The sequence below is a fragment of the Mastigoproctus giganteus genome, unplaced genomic scaffold, assembly GCF_048544385.1.
Source record: "Mastigoproctus giganteus isolate SK-2022 unplaced genomic scaffold, ASM4854438v1 scaffold_15, whole genome shotgun sequence".
Taxonomy (NCBI): domain Eukaryota; kingdom Metazoa; phylum Arthropoda; class Arachnida; order Uropygi; family Thelyphonidae; genus Mastigoproctus; species Mastigoproctus giganteus.
This window is the reverse complement of record NW_028328292.1, coordinates 526,803-541,994: the sequence shown is the minus strand read 5'-3', so window position 1 is coordinate 541,994 and position 15,192 is coordinate 526,803. Positions and strand designations below refer to the sequence as shown.

The 15,192-nt window shown below is 36.2% G+C and overlaps 1 protein-coding gene across 2 annotated transcripts in view; it reads left to right on the top strand.

The window, feature by feature from the left end:
- The window catches only part of boca (LDLR chaperone boca), an 84,967-nt gene that overhangs the window by 17,888 nt on the left and 51,887 nt on the right, over nt 1-15,192 (top strand). For both annotated transcript variants that reach the window (XM_090389368.1, XM_090389367.1), the window contains exon 2: nt 9,436-9,589. In XM_090389368.1, coding sequence (XP_090245494.1) covers nt 9,436-9,589 — 154 coding nt within the window. The remainder of the gene's footprint in view (nt 1-9,435; nt 9,590-15,192) is intronic.

Genomic DNA, 15,192 nt, shown 5'->3' with positions numbered 1-15,192 from the left:
GAACTCCCCTGGGCATCTGCCCACTTACTCATCCCCTTCTGGTCAGTCTTACATAGATGTCACTCTGTTGAATGCAACATTTGGGAGATGCATAGAAAACTGGACTGTTCACTCCTCTTGGTTGGTAAGCGAACACAATGTAATAACCTTTGACATAATATCTAATGAAAACGCAGCAGCTTTGAGAGGCACTCATGACTTCCCAAGATACAAAACTCGACAAATCAATTGGAATCCTTTTGAGAAACTACTTAAGGAAAAATTTATGGATTAAAAACTGACAGATCTTACTTTGGACCAACATCCAAAAGAATTGATGGCAATCATCACCGAAATATGTGACAAGACGATTGAGAAGATACGGAGAAGACAAAATTCGGTTCCTTGGTGGTCCCAGAATCTTTCTACTCTAAGGAATCATACTAAGAGTGCAAGACGAGATGTTCAGAGAGCTAGGAGAGATGGTAGACCTGAAGATGAAATAAACCGATTGAATGAAATATACAAAAATGCGAGGAGGACATATTTCAACAATATTTACAAAGAAAAAAGCTCTGCTTGGGAACGCATAGTTAAACAAACTATGGACCAGGAGCCCTGGGTCTTGATCTACAAGCTGACTCTAGACAAAATTCATCCGGGGGAAATATTCTCCTCTGTATTTAGACCTGATAACTCCGAATCTCTGACATGGGCCGAGACTATGGAAACAATTTTGGATGAATTGATTATGCAGGATGAAACTGTACCAGAAAGTCCCATCTTTACCAGAAAGGCCCAACTGTACCATCTTTCCTACGTAGGCCAAAGCCACGAAGATGATTTTGACAGACACGAAGTAGGTCTTGCTGTTGCGACTTTGCGTGATGGCAAATGCCCTGGACTGGACTTATTAGAAGTTACCACAGTTAAAAGAATCTGGAGCACCTGTCCCCAACTGATGATGAACCTCTTTAATGTCTGCCTACAATATGGATCCTTTCCCTCTCCTTGGAAAAAAGCAAATCTTAAATTACTCATTAAGAATCCCAACAAAACAGCAAATCAGGCAAATTCATACTGCCCAATCACTCTACTTCTGGTCTTCAGAAAAATACTAGAGAAGCTGATTGTAGCGAGATTCCAAAAGCACTATAAAGAAAGAAACCTAAACTACCGATATCAGTTTGGCTTCACTGCTGGGATGTCTACAGTGGATGCCATTAACCTAGTTATTAATAATGTTTCAGCCTCCAATGAAAAGTATGTCCTCGGCCTCCTTGTGGATTTCAAAGGGGCCTTTGACACTGTTTGGTGGCAAAGTGTCCTGGAGAGGTTCTGAGAGGTCGGGGTCTCCGTGCCTGTTTATCGTCTCATCACGGATTATTTTCAGAATCGCTCACTTGTGGTCTCCAGTGGATCCTGCTCTGTTGCGAGACCTATGACTCGCGGTTGCCTTCAGGGATCAGTTCTCGGACCAGTATGCTGGAATGTGGTCCTTGATGGGTGGCTGGCTACTGAACATAATTGCACTACTAAGATCACTTATGCAGATCTTAGTAGTGCAATTATCCTTAATTATCCTTGTTTCTGGAAACTCCAGACTACAACTTGAAATCCGTGCTAATGAAGTCCTATCAGACCTAGATGAGTAGTGTAGTACACATGAATTAACTATTTCTGTTCCCAAAACAAAAATTCTTCTCAAAGGAAAATTAGACCCAAATAGACCTCCAAGTATTATGATTAAAGAACAATCAATAAAATTAGTTAACTCGTACAAATACCTAGGAATTATGTTAGATAACAAACTTCAATTCCTTACCCATGCTGAATATGTACTAAGCAGAATCAAGACTTTAGAGGCAAAATAATCAGAATTACCAAAGGTTCTTGGGGTCTGAAACCTTCCACTCTCAAGCTGTACTACTAATGTATATTTATTCCTATTGTCTGTTATGCTGCGGGCACTTGGGCCCCCAGTATACGCAGAGTCACGGTGGAAAAAATCTTGACTCAAGCCCAGCGCTTCTTCCTGATTGCAACTTCAAGAGCTTGTCGCACAATTTCAACATCGGCACTACGTGTAATCAATGGTAAACTACCAATTAAATACAAAGTGCTTTACAGTTACTTTCGGTATTGTAGAAGGAAGGGTATTGCAGCACAGTTCAACCAGTTTTCTGTTAACCTGGACGTGCCAGTGAAAGAAGACAACACTAGATTAAGAAACCAGTTCCTCCAGGAATGTGAAAACGAATGGACTAATGCCAACACTGGAAGAATTACTACCCTTTATACCTAAAGTTGCCGAATTTGACAAAAAACATTGGCCCTGGTTTAACCCAGGTCTTCACCTAACTTTCCTTCTATCCAGGTATGGCAGCCTAAACTCCAAGTTATTTACTCTGGGTTTGGCTGCGTCTCCTCTTTGTAAATGTGGCTCAGAGGAGACGGTCCAACATAGAATCTTAGAATGTCGATATTATGTAGATATTCGATTTGAACTTCAGGCATTGACTGAAGTTTGGTGTAAATAACTTCAAGTATTTAGAATGTAAAGAAAATTATCAGGCACTGGCTAACTTTGCAGACAAGGCTTTCCGCAGAAGGAAAGGACTTGCCAACTGAGAATAATTATGTAATAAGTGTACTACCACTGTATATATATTGCCTTGATATTAATTGAATTGTTACAGGAGCCCTGATGAGGAAATTTGTGTTTATTGCCAGAAGGCAATATTGGCGTTTAGAATATATAAGTCGATGTGCCAGATTCACTGTTGGGTGGGTGGTGTCCTGGGACTTCAGCCTCTAATAAGGTGCATAAATTATAAATCTTAAATTGGAAAAATTGTAAGATATATATCGGACCTCATTGTAACCGAACTGGAAGGTTCTAACTATCTGTATAGTTGTATAAGTTGTGACAGTATGGTCAAATGTGCAGCTATACTACATTGGTCTCAGGCAAGAGACTTATCGTTTGTAATAATTCCTGTGAAGTTGGTGGATCAAGATGTTTTGTAAAACCACAAATTGTAAATATTCTACAGTTACTCTTCAGCGGCGGATAGGGAAAACACTGGAACCCGCAGAAAATAATAAAATACTTTGTCAATACTTTGCCCAAGTTCCAGCTACAGCTTCAGTTGAAGAGGGCTAAAGAATTCATCTAATTACAGATGGGACTTTAACTCAGACATCTCTCAAGATGAATGGCAGGCAATTAAGTTTCTGACTACCAAGCTGCCATAGAGGACAATAAGCATGTACTAACTTATATTTGTATATTGTGTTTGTTATTAAATGGATACCAAACTTTTACAACCAAGAACTTAAATATGTGGTTGATTTTTAAAATAATTAATTTTTTCTTCATAACCTGCACCATGGGTGACTTTTTTCTCTTTTCCCCCCCTTGGGAATGGGCCCCCAGAGGATCCTGGCCCACCTGGCAACACTAGGTGGATCAGCATATCTTTTGAGACAGTATGTGTGTTACTGAGACTGGCCCACCTTCCTGTGGTGTGGATGATTACCCAGAATCATCTGTCCAGGTGAGTGATGCTTCTGGATAGCCAAGTGGCCAGACACAACAATAGAACACACACATCTGGCCCATTTGTAGTGATACTGTTCTTCAGAGAGATAAGAGGTGGAGTTGAACAGACGTTCTAGGTACCGCCCATTACGCATATACACATATTGTGAGATGAAAAGTATTCAGTGACTAAAAAAGTTTGGGAAATGGTGCTCTACAGCATGCATGCTTTGGCTCTTTGTATATGTTCAAAGGTTGATTTTCATGTTACATGGGGAAGAAAAATGGAAAAACTTATGGAGGGGGGGCCCTAACACCTTCTGCCCAAGTTCCAACTACAGCTTCAGTTGAAGAGGTCTAAAGAATTCATCTAATTACAGATGAGACTTGAACCCAGACACTTTCCAGATGAATGGCAGGCAATGAAGTTTCTGACTACCAAGCTGCCATAGAGGACAATAAGCATGTACTAACTTATATTTGTATATTGCATTTATTATTAATGGATACTGAACTTTTACAACCAAGAACTTAAATATGTGGTTGATTTTTAAAATTTATTGTGTTTAGTTTTTTTAAATTATTCAAGTGATTTAAAGTGTGGGTTAAATTGATTTTTATTATCATAATTGGATCATGAAATCATACTACATGCATCTTAATGAATAACCAACATTGGCTTTCTCTAAAAGTTATCTCAAGGAAATTTTTTAAAAGATTGTCCCATATTATTTAATGATAAAGCTAAAATTCATCCTTTTCTTGAAAAGAGTGAACAGAAAGTGGATGTGGAGAAGCCCAAATGGATTAACAACTAATGAACCCGACTTCAGAAGATATTTTGTGAATGATGTTACATCCCGAACAAGGTAAATGTTGGAAGTGTTCACAGAATGGTAAGATGCACACTTGATATAGATGTAATTTTCTTACATCTGTGCATCTTAACAGAAGAGGAGAAAAAGCAGTATGTACTGGAACTTAAGAACAAGTTTGAGCATCTGAAGACTATTCAGGGCCGCGATATCGATGAGGAATACAATTTTTTGAAAGTGATTAATCCCAAGAAACCTATAGGTATTTCCGGCTCCAAAGAAGAAAAAATTTGTCAAGAAACACCTGTCATGATGACCTGAATACGACAAATGAAGAGCAAGATAAACACTGACAAGCACAAAATTGAGTATACTTGAGTTATGAAAAGCCATTAGAAAGAGACTCAGCGAGGACATAAGAAGATTTAACACAAGAAAAGTAGAACAAGCATTAATGGAAAACAAAGGACTTAAATCAGCAGTTATGAGCAGTAATACAGAAAGACAAATGATACTGAAACTAAACAACAGTGTTGGTGTACTTATAAATAGCAGAGAAGGCATAATTCAAATAGCAGAAGACTATTATAAAGAATTATATGAGGTGCAAGGAAATGATGCAACTAGTGGGGAAGATAGATCACAAATTAGCAATACGTACAACGTACTTGATATCCTTCCTGATGAGTTACAACATGCATTGAAGAAAATGAAGAATCAAAGCCCCAGATGAAGATGTAGTAGTGGAATGTGATGCAAGAAAGCATGTGTATGAGCTTATGCAGCATCAGCCAAAAAAAAAAAAAAAAAAACCACACCATTCCCTCCCAATGCCTGTCCAGTTCCTCCTTAAATTTATTCAACCTATCAACTTCCACAATGACAGATGGAAATTTGTTCCAGCAATTAACCACCCACTGGCTAAAGGCAAATTTCCGCACATCTATTCTACATCTGTCTTTTCTTAATTTGAATTTATGTCCCCTTAGGTTCGTAATCTGAACAAGTGGAAGGATCCCATCAGAATTCAGCGTGTTCAACCCATTCAAGGCCTTATACACCTCAATTGGATCACTGTGCAGGTGCCTAGTCTCCAGCCACTGCAATTTACAGAACTTAAGCCTCTCTTGGTAAGAGGATCCCTTCATTCCCCTTACCAATCTTGTTGCCCTTCTCTCTAAATCTACATCCTTCCTAAAATGAGGCATCCAGACCTGTACGCAGTACTCAAGGTGCGGCCTGACCATTGCCTTATACAGAGGGATAATCACCTCCTTTTCCCTGCTAGCAAAATTCCTATATATCATTGACAAAACCCCATGACCTGCCCTGGCAGCCTGTCTGCATTGCTCAGAAAACTTCATATCTGCCTGCACAATTACTCCCAGGTCTTCTTCATTTTCTACCACCTTAAGTGTAGTACCACACAGTTGGTACGTTTCTCTGGGGTTACTTCTACCCATACGCAGTACTTTGCATTTGTCAAGGTTAAACTTCAGTTGCCACTTCTTAGCCCATCTGCCCAAATTATCTAGATCCTGTTGCAGTAGCACACTGCCATTACTGTCATTAACAACCCTGCCTACCTTTGTATCATCTGCAAACTTTGACATTAAGCCTGATATACCTTCATCAATATCATTGATAAATATACAAAACAACAGAAGACCCAACACCAAACCCTGTGGGACTCCACTAATAACATTAGTCCACGAAGAGTAGCATCCATTGATTACCACCCTCTGTTTTCTCCCACTTAACCATTCTTTTATCTATTGTAGCAACTTACCCTTAATACCATTCTGCTCCAATTTGTACAATAGTCTTCCATGCGGAACAGTGTCAAAAGCTTTCCTGAAATCCAGATACAGTATATGATATCAAAATTATTTTTTGCATTCAGTTCCTTTGTAACCACATCATAATATCCTATCAAATTTGTCAGACAAGACTTTCCCTTAACAAACCCATGCTGTGTCTGAATTATTGCTGCAGCCTTGTCTAGATGATCCTGTAATGAATCTTTAACCAGTGACTCCATTATTTTACCTGGAACAGTTACTGTAGAGTTGTTAAAATTGGGAAGAGACATGACACAGAAACTAGCAAGGCTTTTCACAAAATACATTAGGAAAGGCATGACGCCTAAGGAGTGGAATAATGCAATCATAATTTTTCTGCATAAGAAAGGATAAATCAGAAATTGGAAATTATAGACCAATTAGCTTGTTGTCCTACATCTACAAGTGGTTCACAAGGGTAATTACTAACAGATTAGAAAGAATACTTGAAGAGACTCAATTGAAAGAGCAAGGTGGCTTTAGGACAGCATTCTCAACTATCGCTTACCTGCACATAATATTGCAGCTAATGGAGAAAGCAAATTAATATAAAACACCATTATGCCTGGAAATTGTGGATTATGAAAAGGTATGCATAAGGCAATGTTTCGGGCATTAGAAAGAAAGGCATATAGACACCCCATACATTATGATTTTGAAGAAAATATATGAGAACGCTTCCTCCTTTATTAGACTAGGCAAAGACAGTAGCAATTTTAAAATTGAGAAAGGAGTTTGACAAGGAGACGCAATATCTCCGAAGCTATTTACTGCTGCCCTTGAAGCTTTCAGAAGATTAGACTGGTCGCAGAAAGGAGTCAATGTGAATGGAGAGTACCTAAACTATTGCAGATGACATTGTGGTCATAAGCCACGATCCCAAAGAATTAGAGGAAAATCTTAATCAATTGTGCACTGCTAGTAAGGATTTTGGACTAAAGATGAATATGGCTAAAACAAAAGTAATGATGAACAAGTATGCCACAGAAAGGGAAATAATGATTGAAGGAGCAGTAATTGAAAAGGTGGAGTCATACTTATCTGGGACAAGTTATTAGCTGTAATAATGATAAATTGCTGGAAGTCAAGAGAAGAATAAATTTTGGATGGATAGCATTCAGGAAATATAGTCACATACTGAAGAGCAATATCCCAGTTTGTCTGAAACGTAAAATAATGAACCAATGTATACTCCCCACCATGACTTATGGAAGTGAAACTTGGGCACTCACCAAAAGATTGGAAGAGAAGCTGAGAACTACACAGCGAAGAATGGAACGAATTATATTGGGAATCAGACTGTTAGATAAGAAGAGAAACACATGGATTAGGCAGCAAACTCAAGTAAAGGACATTCTTATCAAAACTAAAGAACTAAAATGGTCTTGGGCAGGACACATAGCTCGAAGACATGATGACAGATGGACTAAGAAAATAACAGAATGGTATCCAAGAGGAGCTAGAAGAAAACCTGGAAGACAAAGGCGGAGATGGATAGATGAAATTCACGAGTTCGTAGGTAGTAAATGGATGGCCAGTGCTCAAAACAGAAGGAACTGGAAAGTTGCTGGAGAGGCCTTCATCCTGCAGTGGATTGAAAATGGCTGATGATGATGATGTCAGAATAGCTAACCAGGTTGGTTAACTATTTTGGCAGCCAACCACGTTGGTTAAACATGATATTCCCTTTATACAACAATCCTTGTTTCCTTCACAATTACATTTCTCCTGTTCTGTACTCTTGATCACTGCCTCCATGATTTTCTTTACCACTAAAATCAAACTAACCAGTTGGTAGATATTCACTTTGTTCTTAAAACCACCTTTATGCATTGATGATACACTGTCATTCCAAGAGACTCTCACTTGAGTTCAATAGTGCCCTCATAATTAACCTTAATGGTTCAATTCACTATCTTGCCACCTCTCTCAAAATTACTGGGTATATGTCATCACCACCAAGCACCCTACCGGTCTTTAGGCTTTAGGCATGAGAGTTTTTCAATAAACAACCATCTATAATTTCAATAGTGATAATTTCATAATGCTTTCAAAATTTCATAATCAGAAATTATCAGATAATTTCCTAGCTGATGTTGCTGATGAATTCATCAGCAACATCAGCTAGGTTCATTTAAGACTTCCACCCATTATGCACAGGAACAATCTGATTTGTTTCCTTCTTCTTTGTAATCACATTTATGAAAAACTTCTTATCTCCCTTCTTTAAGGTTCAACCAGCAATTTTTGTCATCCTCATCTTGCCAAGTTAACCTTTTCTGTGGTACTATTACAATTCTGTTTCTATTACAATTTCATAGACAGATGAAATTCACGAGTTAATGGGTAGTAAATGGATGGCCATTGTACTAAACAGAAGGAAGCAGAAAATTGTTGGAGAGGCCTTCATCCTGCAGTGGAGTGAAAGTGGCTGATGATGAAAGCTAAAATTTATTTTAAATGCTTATCCATTTTAATTTAACTTTAAATTCATTTTCTTACTGTCTGGAAATTAAATTAAAATGCAATATGGCTGATCCTGTACCAGTGTTGTTTCAGAATAATCTATTTTTACTCAACAAATTCTGGGTGCTAGGTTGCTATGGTAGCTAGAATATCAATTATGGTACTTAGTGTTTTTTACAGTATTGGTTTAGTGTTTCTGTCTTCATACTAAAAATATTGAAATCTGTACTTTGATTCTAATAACAGTTTAACTGGTGATTATTATAGCAGCCCTCTATTATATGGTACAAATCTAGTTGATTAATACAGCAGTCATATATAACTGCTCTCTCTCAATCTCAAAGTGCTTCCACTAACAAGAACTGGCTTTCATTATGAGAGTGAAAATGAAATAGTTATCAGAAGATGTAGCTGCCTTTATGTAATGCATGTGATAAATGGTACTCTTAGTTTTTGTAACTGGTTTCCTGGTTTTTTTTTTTTTTTTTTTATTTCCACATAACTATACTATTTTTGAATTATCATTTTACTTTTGTGCTAGTAATTTTCAGTATCACAGGAGAAAATTTTTTGTTTTAATCGTTATTTGTAATTGTGTTAGCAGAATTTAAGATGTATGTTGAATATATAGGAAGTTGACTTGTTAATAAAAGTCAACTTTAATTATTGTATTGTAGATAAACTAGTTAATTAAAAAAAATTTTTTATTACTATAATAGATTCTTTAAAAACATAAAGTAACATAAAAAAGTTTCTTTTCACTCAGTTATCTTTTTCTACTCTGATGCAGGAGGAAGATGAACCCTTAGAACCTGATGAGTTACCTGAACATTTGAGGCCTGCACCAAAGCTAGATATTTCTAGTTTGGATACCAAGAATCCTGAGAATTTGCTTAAAATGTCAAAGAAGGGAAGGACGTTAATGACGTTTGTAAGTCTAACAGGCAAGTATCAGGAATATTTCTATAAACAACTTCAGAAATGCAGTCTTTTGTCATAGCAGATGTATGCTTAGAAGAGCCATGGAATTTGTTTCATATCATAACTTTTAGTTTTAAATTGCATATTATATATTTTAAGGTCATTTGAGAGTAAAAGTTGAGAGTTTTTAGAGTCATTTGAGAGTATGGTCTGAGATGAATTGAGCACCAAGAAAGAAAGCTTGGGGGAGAGGTAATTTTGGTACCTGAATCCTTTCTTTCTTGGTAAATAAAATATAAAGAAATGTGATATAGTTTAGAAATTCTTGTTTGCAAATATAGAAGAGATCAGTTTTATAGTCTTCAGTAATCTGATACTTTATTTTTCTGTACAAAACATGTCCACTTGATATGCCATCCAATGATCATTTGAAGCCTGATGGCTTCAAATGATCATTGGTTCCAGATTGATGTGAAACAAACACTGTATAGAAATTGTAGTGTTTGTTTCATATCATCTACAAGAAATGATACTTATTCCATATCTAGAACAGTGTTTCTCAGCTGTGTTTTTACTGTTATCACTCTTAAATACATTTTCAGAATTTAATAGAGAGCAATCTCCCTTCTTAAACTCTTTTTAAATCATGGGTGTGTATTGGGCCCAAAAGACTTAGTATTGTTTACTGAATGAGAAAACTTCTATGAACATAATTTTTATTTATTTTTTATTTTTTTTTGTAATTTATTTGTTCTACTGGACTTTTAAATGAAACTTTTGTATGTAAAATACTACCTTTTCTTTGATGGTAGTTCTTTACATATTTTACAAGTTTTGAATGCCTATATTTATGTATTGCACTAGCATTGGCGGGTTTAGTATTATGTAATATGTAAGACATTAACATTTTATTATTCAAGCAAAAAATGCAGTTAAAGCTCTTTACCCTTCCCCCCCCCCAGGGGAATGAGAAAAATGGTCATATCAAAAAGATGCTATTTTGACAGTTCATAAAATTTGCAAAAGAACAAAGAAAAGCTTGAATGTTTAATATAATTCTCCTAATACAATATAGCAGCAGCTCTCAACCCTTTTCAATATTTGTACAACCAAAACTGAAAAACTTCTGTACCACTCATTCAAATATGCATTTGTATTAAGAGGAAAAGTCAAGAATATTTGCATAATAAGGCAATATTATAAATTATACATATTTTTATTTCATTTTTAATACAAAAATTGAACAAACTAAATAAGTATTAAACAAAACAATACAAAATAAACTAGAAAATGCTTGATTAACATTGCAAGATAAGATTCTGTTGCGATTTTAAACTTTCCGTGAAATATATACCTATCCGCTCGGAGGTTGAACAAAAAAAAATTTGAAAATCAACCCGATTTGTGAACTCCTGTTAGATTGAAAAAAGATAAGTAAAACATCTAATTATTTATCTTTAGAGGGGGAAATTTTTAATGTTTTATTTTTCATAATTTCATAAATTTAAAAAATTCAACCATCCATTATTCACGTACCAAAAATATTTTTCCCAGTACCACTGGTTGAGAAACTGCAATATACATGTAGTATAATCTAATTCAGAATATGTACTACAGTATTAAGAAGATGAAGATTGTACATTTTACGTTGATTGTACAGGATAGTAAGATTAATTTGTAAGTCTCGTATGTGCAGTAATTTACAAAAAAAACTACATATTAAGATTAGTATATATGTATAGTAGCTGTGTATACACTCACGAGCCAAAACATTGACCTTGCTTATCTCTCCATGAGTGGGTGCATTCCATATCACCTAGGAGTGATGGAACTGACCGGTGCAGCATATAGTGACGGCACAGTTCATCAGAACTGTCTTTCGGTTCATCAGTACAAAGCCTTTACAATGGGGAATGGAAAGGAACTGATAGAGTTTTGGACAGGGAATGATTTGTGGTGCTAGGATGGTGGGGCAGGCATCTCAGCAACTGCAGGCATTGTTGGCTGCTTGAGGACTGCCATAGTGAAGGTGCAGCAGGAATGGTCTGAAGAGGGATAGATAACCACCCAATGTGCTGGGATGGGGAGATCACCTCTGGTTGACAGTTAAGGTGAATGACGGTTGGCACGTGCTGTCCAGGACCACAGATAGGTCACAGTCCCTCAGTTAATGGCAGACTACAAACCAAGGTGCACAGAGAAATGTTTCTGAGCATACCCTCTAGAAGACGCCCTTGCAGATATACCTACAGAGTAGCTGACCTGTTTATGTGCCCATGTTGACCTGACCAATTGTCATTGACATTTCCACTTCATTGGGCATGGGAACACTGTTCCTGGACATTGGATGGCTGGAAAAGAGTTGCCTGGTCTGATGAATCAAGAATGTACAGTAGTTCAGGGTTGGGTAGTAGAAAGAGAGATGATCCTGTATAAATTTCCAGATGGTTTTGTTAGAACTTCTTTCATCTTCTTTGGTGTATAATAGAAGAGAACACAGAAGGTGCCAAATATGCTGATACTGGAGCAAGACTAACAGCATATACGTACAGGTAACCCTCGTATAACACTGTAGTTAGGTTCCTATAAAATCTCGTATAGTGCGAAACCATGTTATATGAGACTAAGAACCAATACAAAAAGGGGGCTTAAGTTCCAAAAGCTAACAAAGAATACATTTTTTATAACTATCGGAAACTTAATTTAAAAATTATAATAACTGAACAAACATCTTACAAACTGTGATAACTAATATGTCAGTTAATGTATGTTCATTGCTGCTAAGCACAATCAAACGAGAACGTTTTCTTGGCTGCAGAATATCTTCACCTTCTGAACTTCCTTCTGCAGCATCTAGATTTTGTGTATCTTGCTCTCTTTAAAATATCAGTATTCTGGGATTGTCTGCTTTTGCTTGATAGATCTTTGTAAATTGCATAGTATGGAGCTAAGCATCTTTGAAGCTCCCTTTTGAACTTTGTGTTCTTTCCAGTCGCAGGATCTGCATTAAAAAAAATAAATAAGATTCTAATTGCTCGGCCAAGTTTATGCTTTCCCATATGCTTTGTGTAAAATTTAGAACTTCAGAATTTTCATCTGCGCTATCACCTGAATTTGATTTGGTTTACCTTTGATGCCATTTCCACCAAATCCACTTTACCAGCCTCTTTTCTACCAGTAATTTGTGAATGTGTTCGGTAGTCATATCATAAAAACCTTCCCCTCTACTGACTTAGCAAGTTCTACAATTGTCCCAATATTCTGTTTTCTGCCGTTTGGACCATATTCCTGAATGAACTGACTCTGGCCATACATTTTTCCAACACGCACGTGTTGATGGTTTTACTTCTTTGAGCGATCAAGCGATGTAATATGATTCTGATACAGTCCACAATTGAAAAATGTTTCCATGCCTCCATCACTTCAATAGATTTGGAATCAATTTTTTCCAAAATCCATTGTAACGATTTTCTGATGTAATGAGTTTTAAAGGTAGATATATAATGCCTTTATCTAATGGCTGAATTAAAGAAGTTGTATTATGTGGTAGGAACATTGTTTCAACGTTTTGGATTACTTAAATCTTTTGGATGGTCTAACAATTTAGAATCCATTCTTTAAATAAATCGGTAGTTACCCAAATTATGCCTAATTTCCTTAGGCATAATTTAGAGCTGAAATTTAATTCACAACAAAGAAATTATTCCAATACACTTTTTAAAAACAAAGTTTAGTAATACATACACTGAAAAATTTATAAATGATCAAATAAAAACCAAAACAACCTTACAAAAACCTTAAAGTTACAAACGGCACGTTTCGAAGTCGCAAATTTTTATGGCCTCAAACTAGCAAAAGTTCAATAGCACAGAACCTAACACGGGGATTTTCAAATATTTTATATACAGTAATACCCCGACTTACGCTACCCCGACTTACGCGAACTCAGAGTTACGCGGTTCTTGACTTTTTCGTTTGGCAACGCTGCCGCCCACTATCTTCAAGGTCGTTTTTCATATGTTATCGATATACGGTGCGACGGCGGAGAATGAGAGCGAAAGATGAACAAAATTCAACTTTGCTGCTTTTATGTTTTTTATATCAGTGAAGGGGAAACATATTTCACCATAATAATGTAAAAACCAATACAATTCCAGCTATTGGTATAATCGCAAATGCAATTAGATCGACTTTACTACCAGTTTATAACAGATTTCACTAGCAGAAACGCAACTGGATTTTTTTATTGTTTTATGGTAGTAACCCCTAGAAATGTGAGGTGTTAATAGTGTATCTCTGCCTTTATGGTGTTGTTTATTCAGTTGCTACATGCGCCCAGCTTTGTTTATGCGTATCAAGCGTGCCTCCTCGTTTTGTAATTGTGCTTTATTCCCTAAAAATTAGTAAAATACTTAAAAGGTGTGAAAAGGAAGCGTACTGGTGAAGACACTGCAGATTCAGAGAGAAAAAGAAAAGCAATTATCGATAAACAGAGGCGGACTGGGTCAAAAATTCTTACCCGGGAAAATTTATAGTGGCCTCATACTACGGTTTATGGCCAAAATCACACCGGCCTCCAGCCCACCGTGGTTTTCCCCGTAAGGCTTATGGCCAGTCCGCTTCTGTCAATAGAGAAAAAATATGAAATTGTGAAACGCTTTGAGCGAAATGAAAGACCATGTGATATTGCACGTGCTACAGGCCTAAATGAAGCAACGGCGAAAAGCAGATGACAATTGCAAACTTGACAGGTTGAAAATTGAAAAGGGCTCAATTGTAAAGGGCTTAAAAATTTTAGAAAACATAGACTCCAACGAAGAACGCGTTATAGCTACAAAGCAAGGAATAAAAAAATTATTAGCTTGCTACGAAGAAATTCTGCGTGAAAAAAAGAACGCGCTGTGTCGTCAGACGAATTTGTTAGATTTTATGAAGTCATCGACATCGAAATAACTTTTTAACGTAAGTCATTTGTTTTTTTTAATACATATTTTGTATTAATATGTATAAAGAACTGCAATTTTATTAATATTTTTCTTCTAAACTAGGTGTTTTTGTTAGTCCTTGGTCCCAATTAAGCAAAATTTATATGTATTTATATGCAAAGTTGTACCCCGACTTACGCGAATTCGACTTACGCGATTTTCGTCGGACCCACCTATCGCGTAACTTCGGGGTATTACTGTATATACTATACATTAATTTTATGAAGTATATTAGTGTGTGATAATGAATTTTCATTACCTTCAGCTAATATTATGTTTAATTCAATACTAATTTTAAACATCAATACATTTACTTACCTATATTATAATATAGTACATTCCATCACGTGGCCGTCAATCCCCTTCTTCGGGGGCTTTGAGTGGATTGACAGCCCATCTGATGTAATGTCTCATACCTACCCGTTTCTGTTGTCCCTATACCAGTTTTGCTTTTTTGTTATATTAATTTAACTTTCAATTTTACATTTAAAATTTTTAATTTTCAATTTTATATTTTAAATTTATTATTTCCAAATTTACTTTTAAAATTTTCAATTTTACATTTTAAATTTAATATTTTCAAATTTACATTTTAAATATCTCATTTACTTATTTTTATTTTAGTTTAATTTTTATGATCG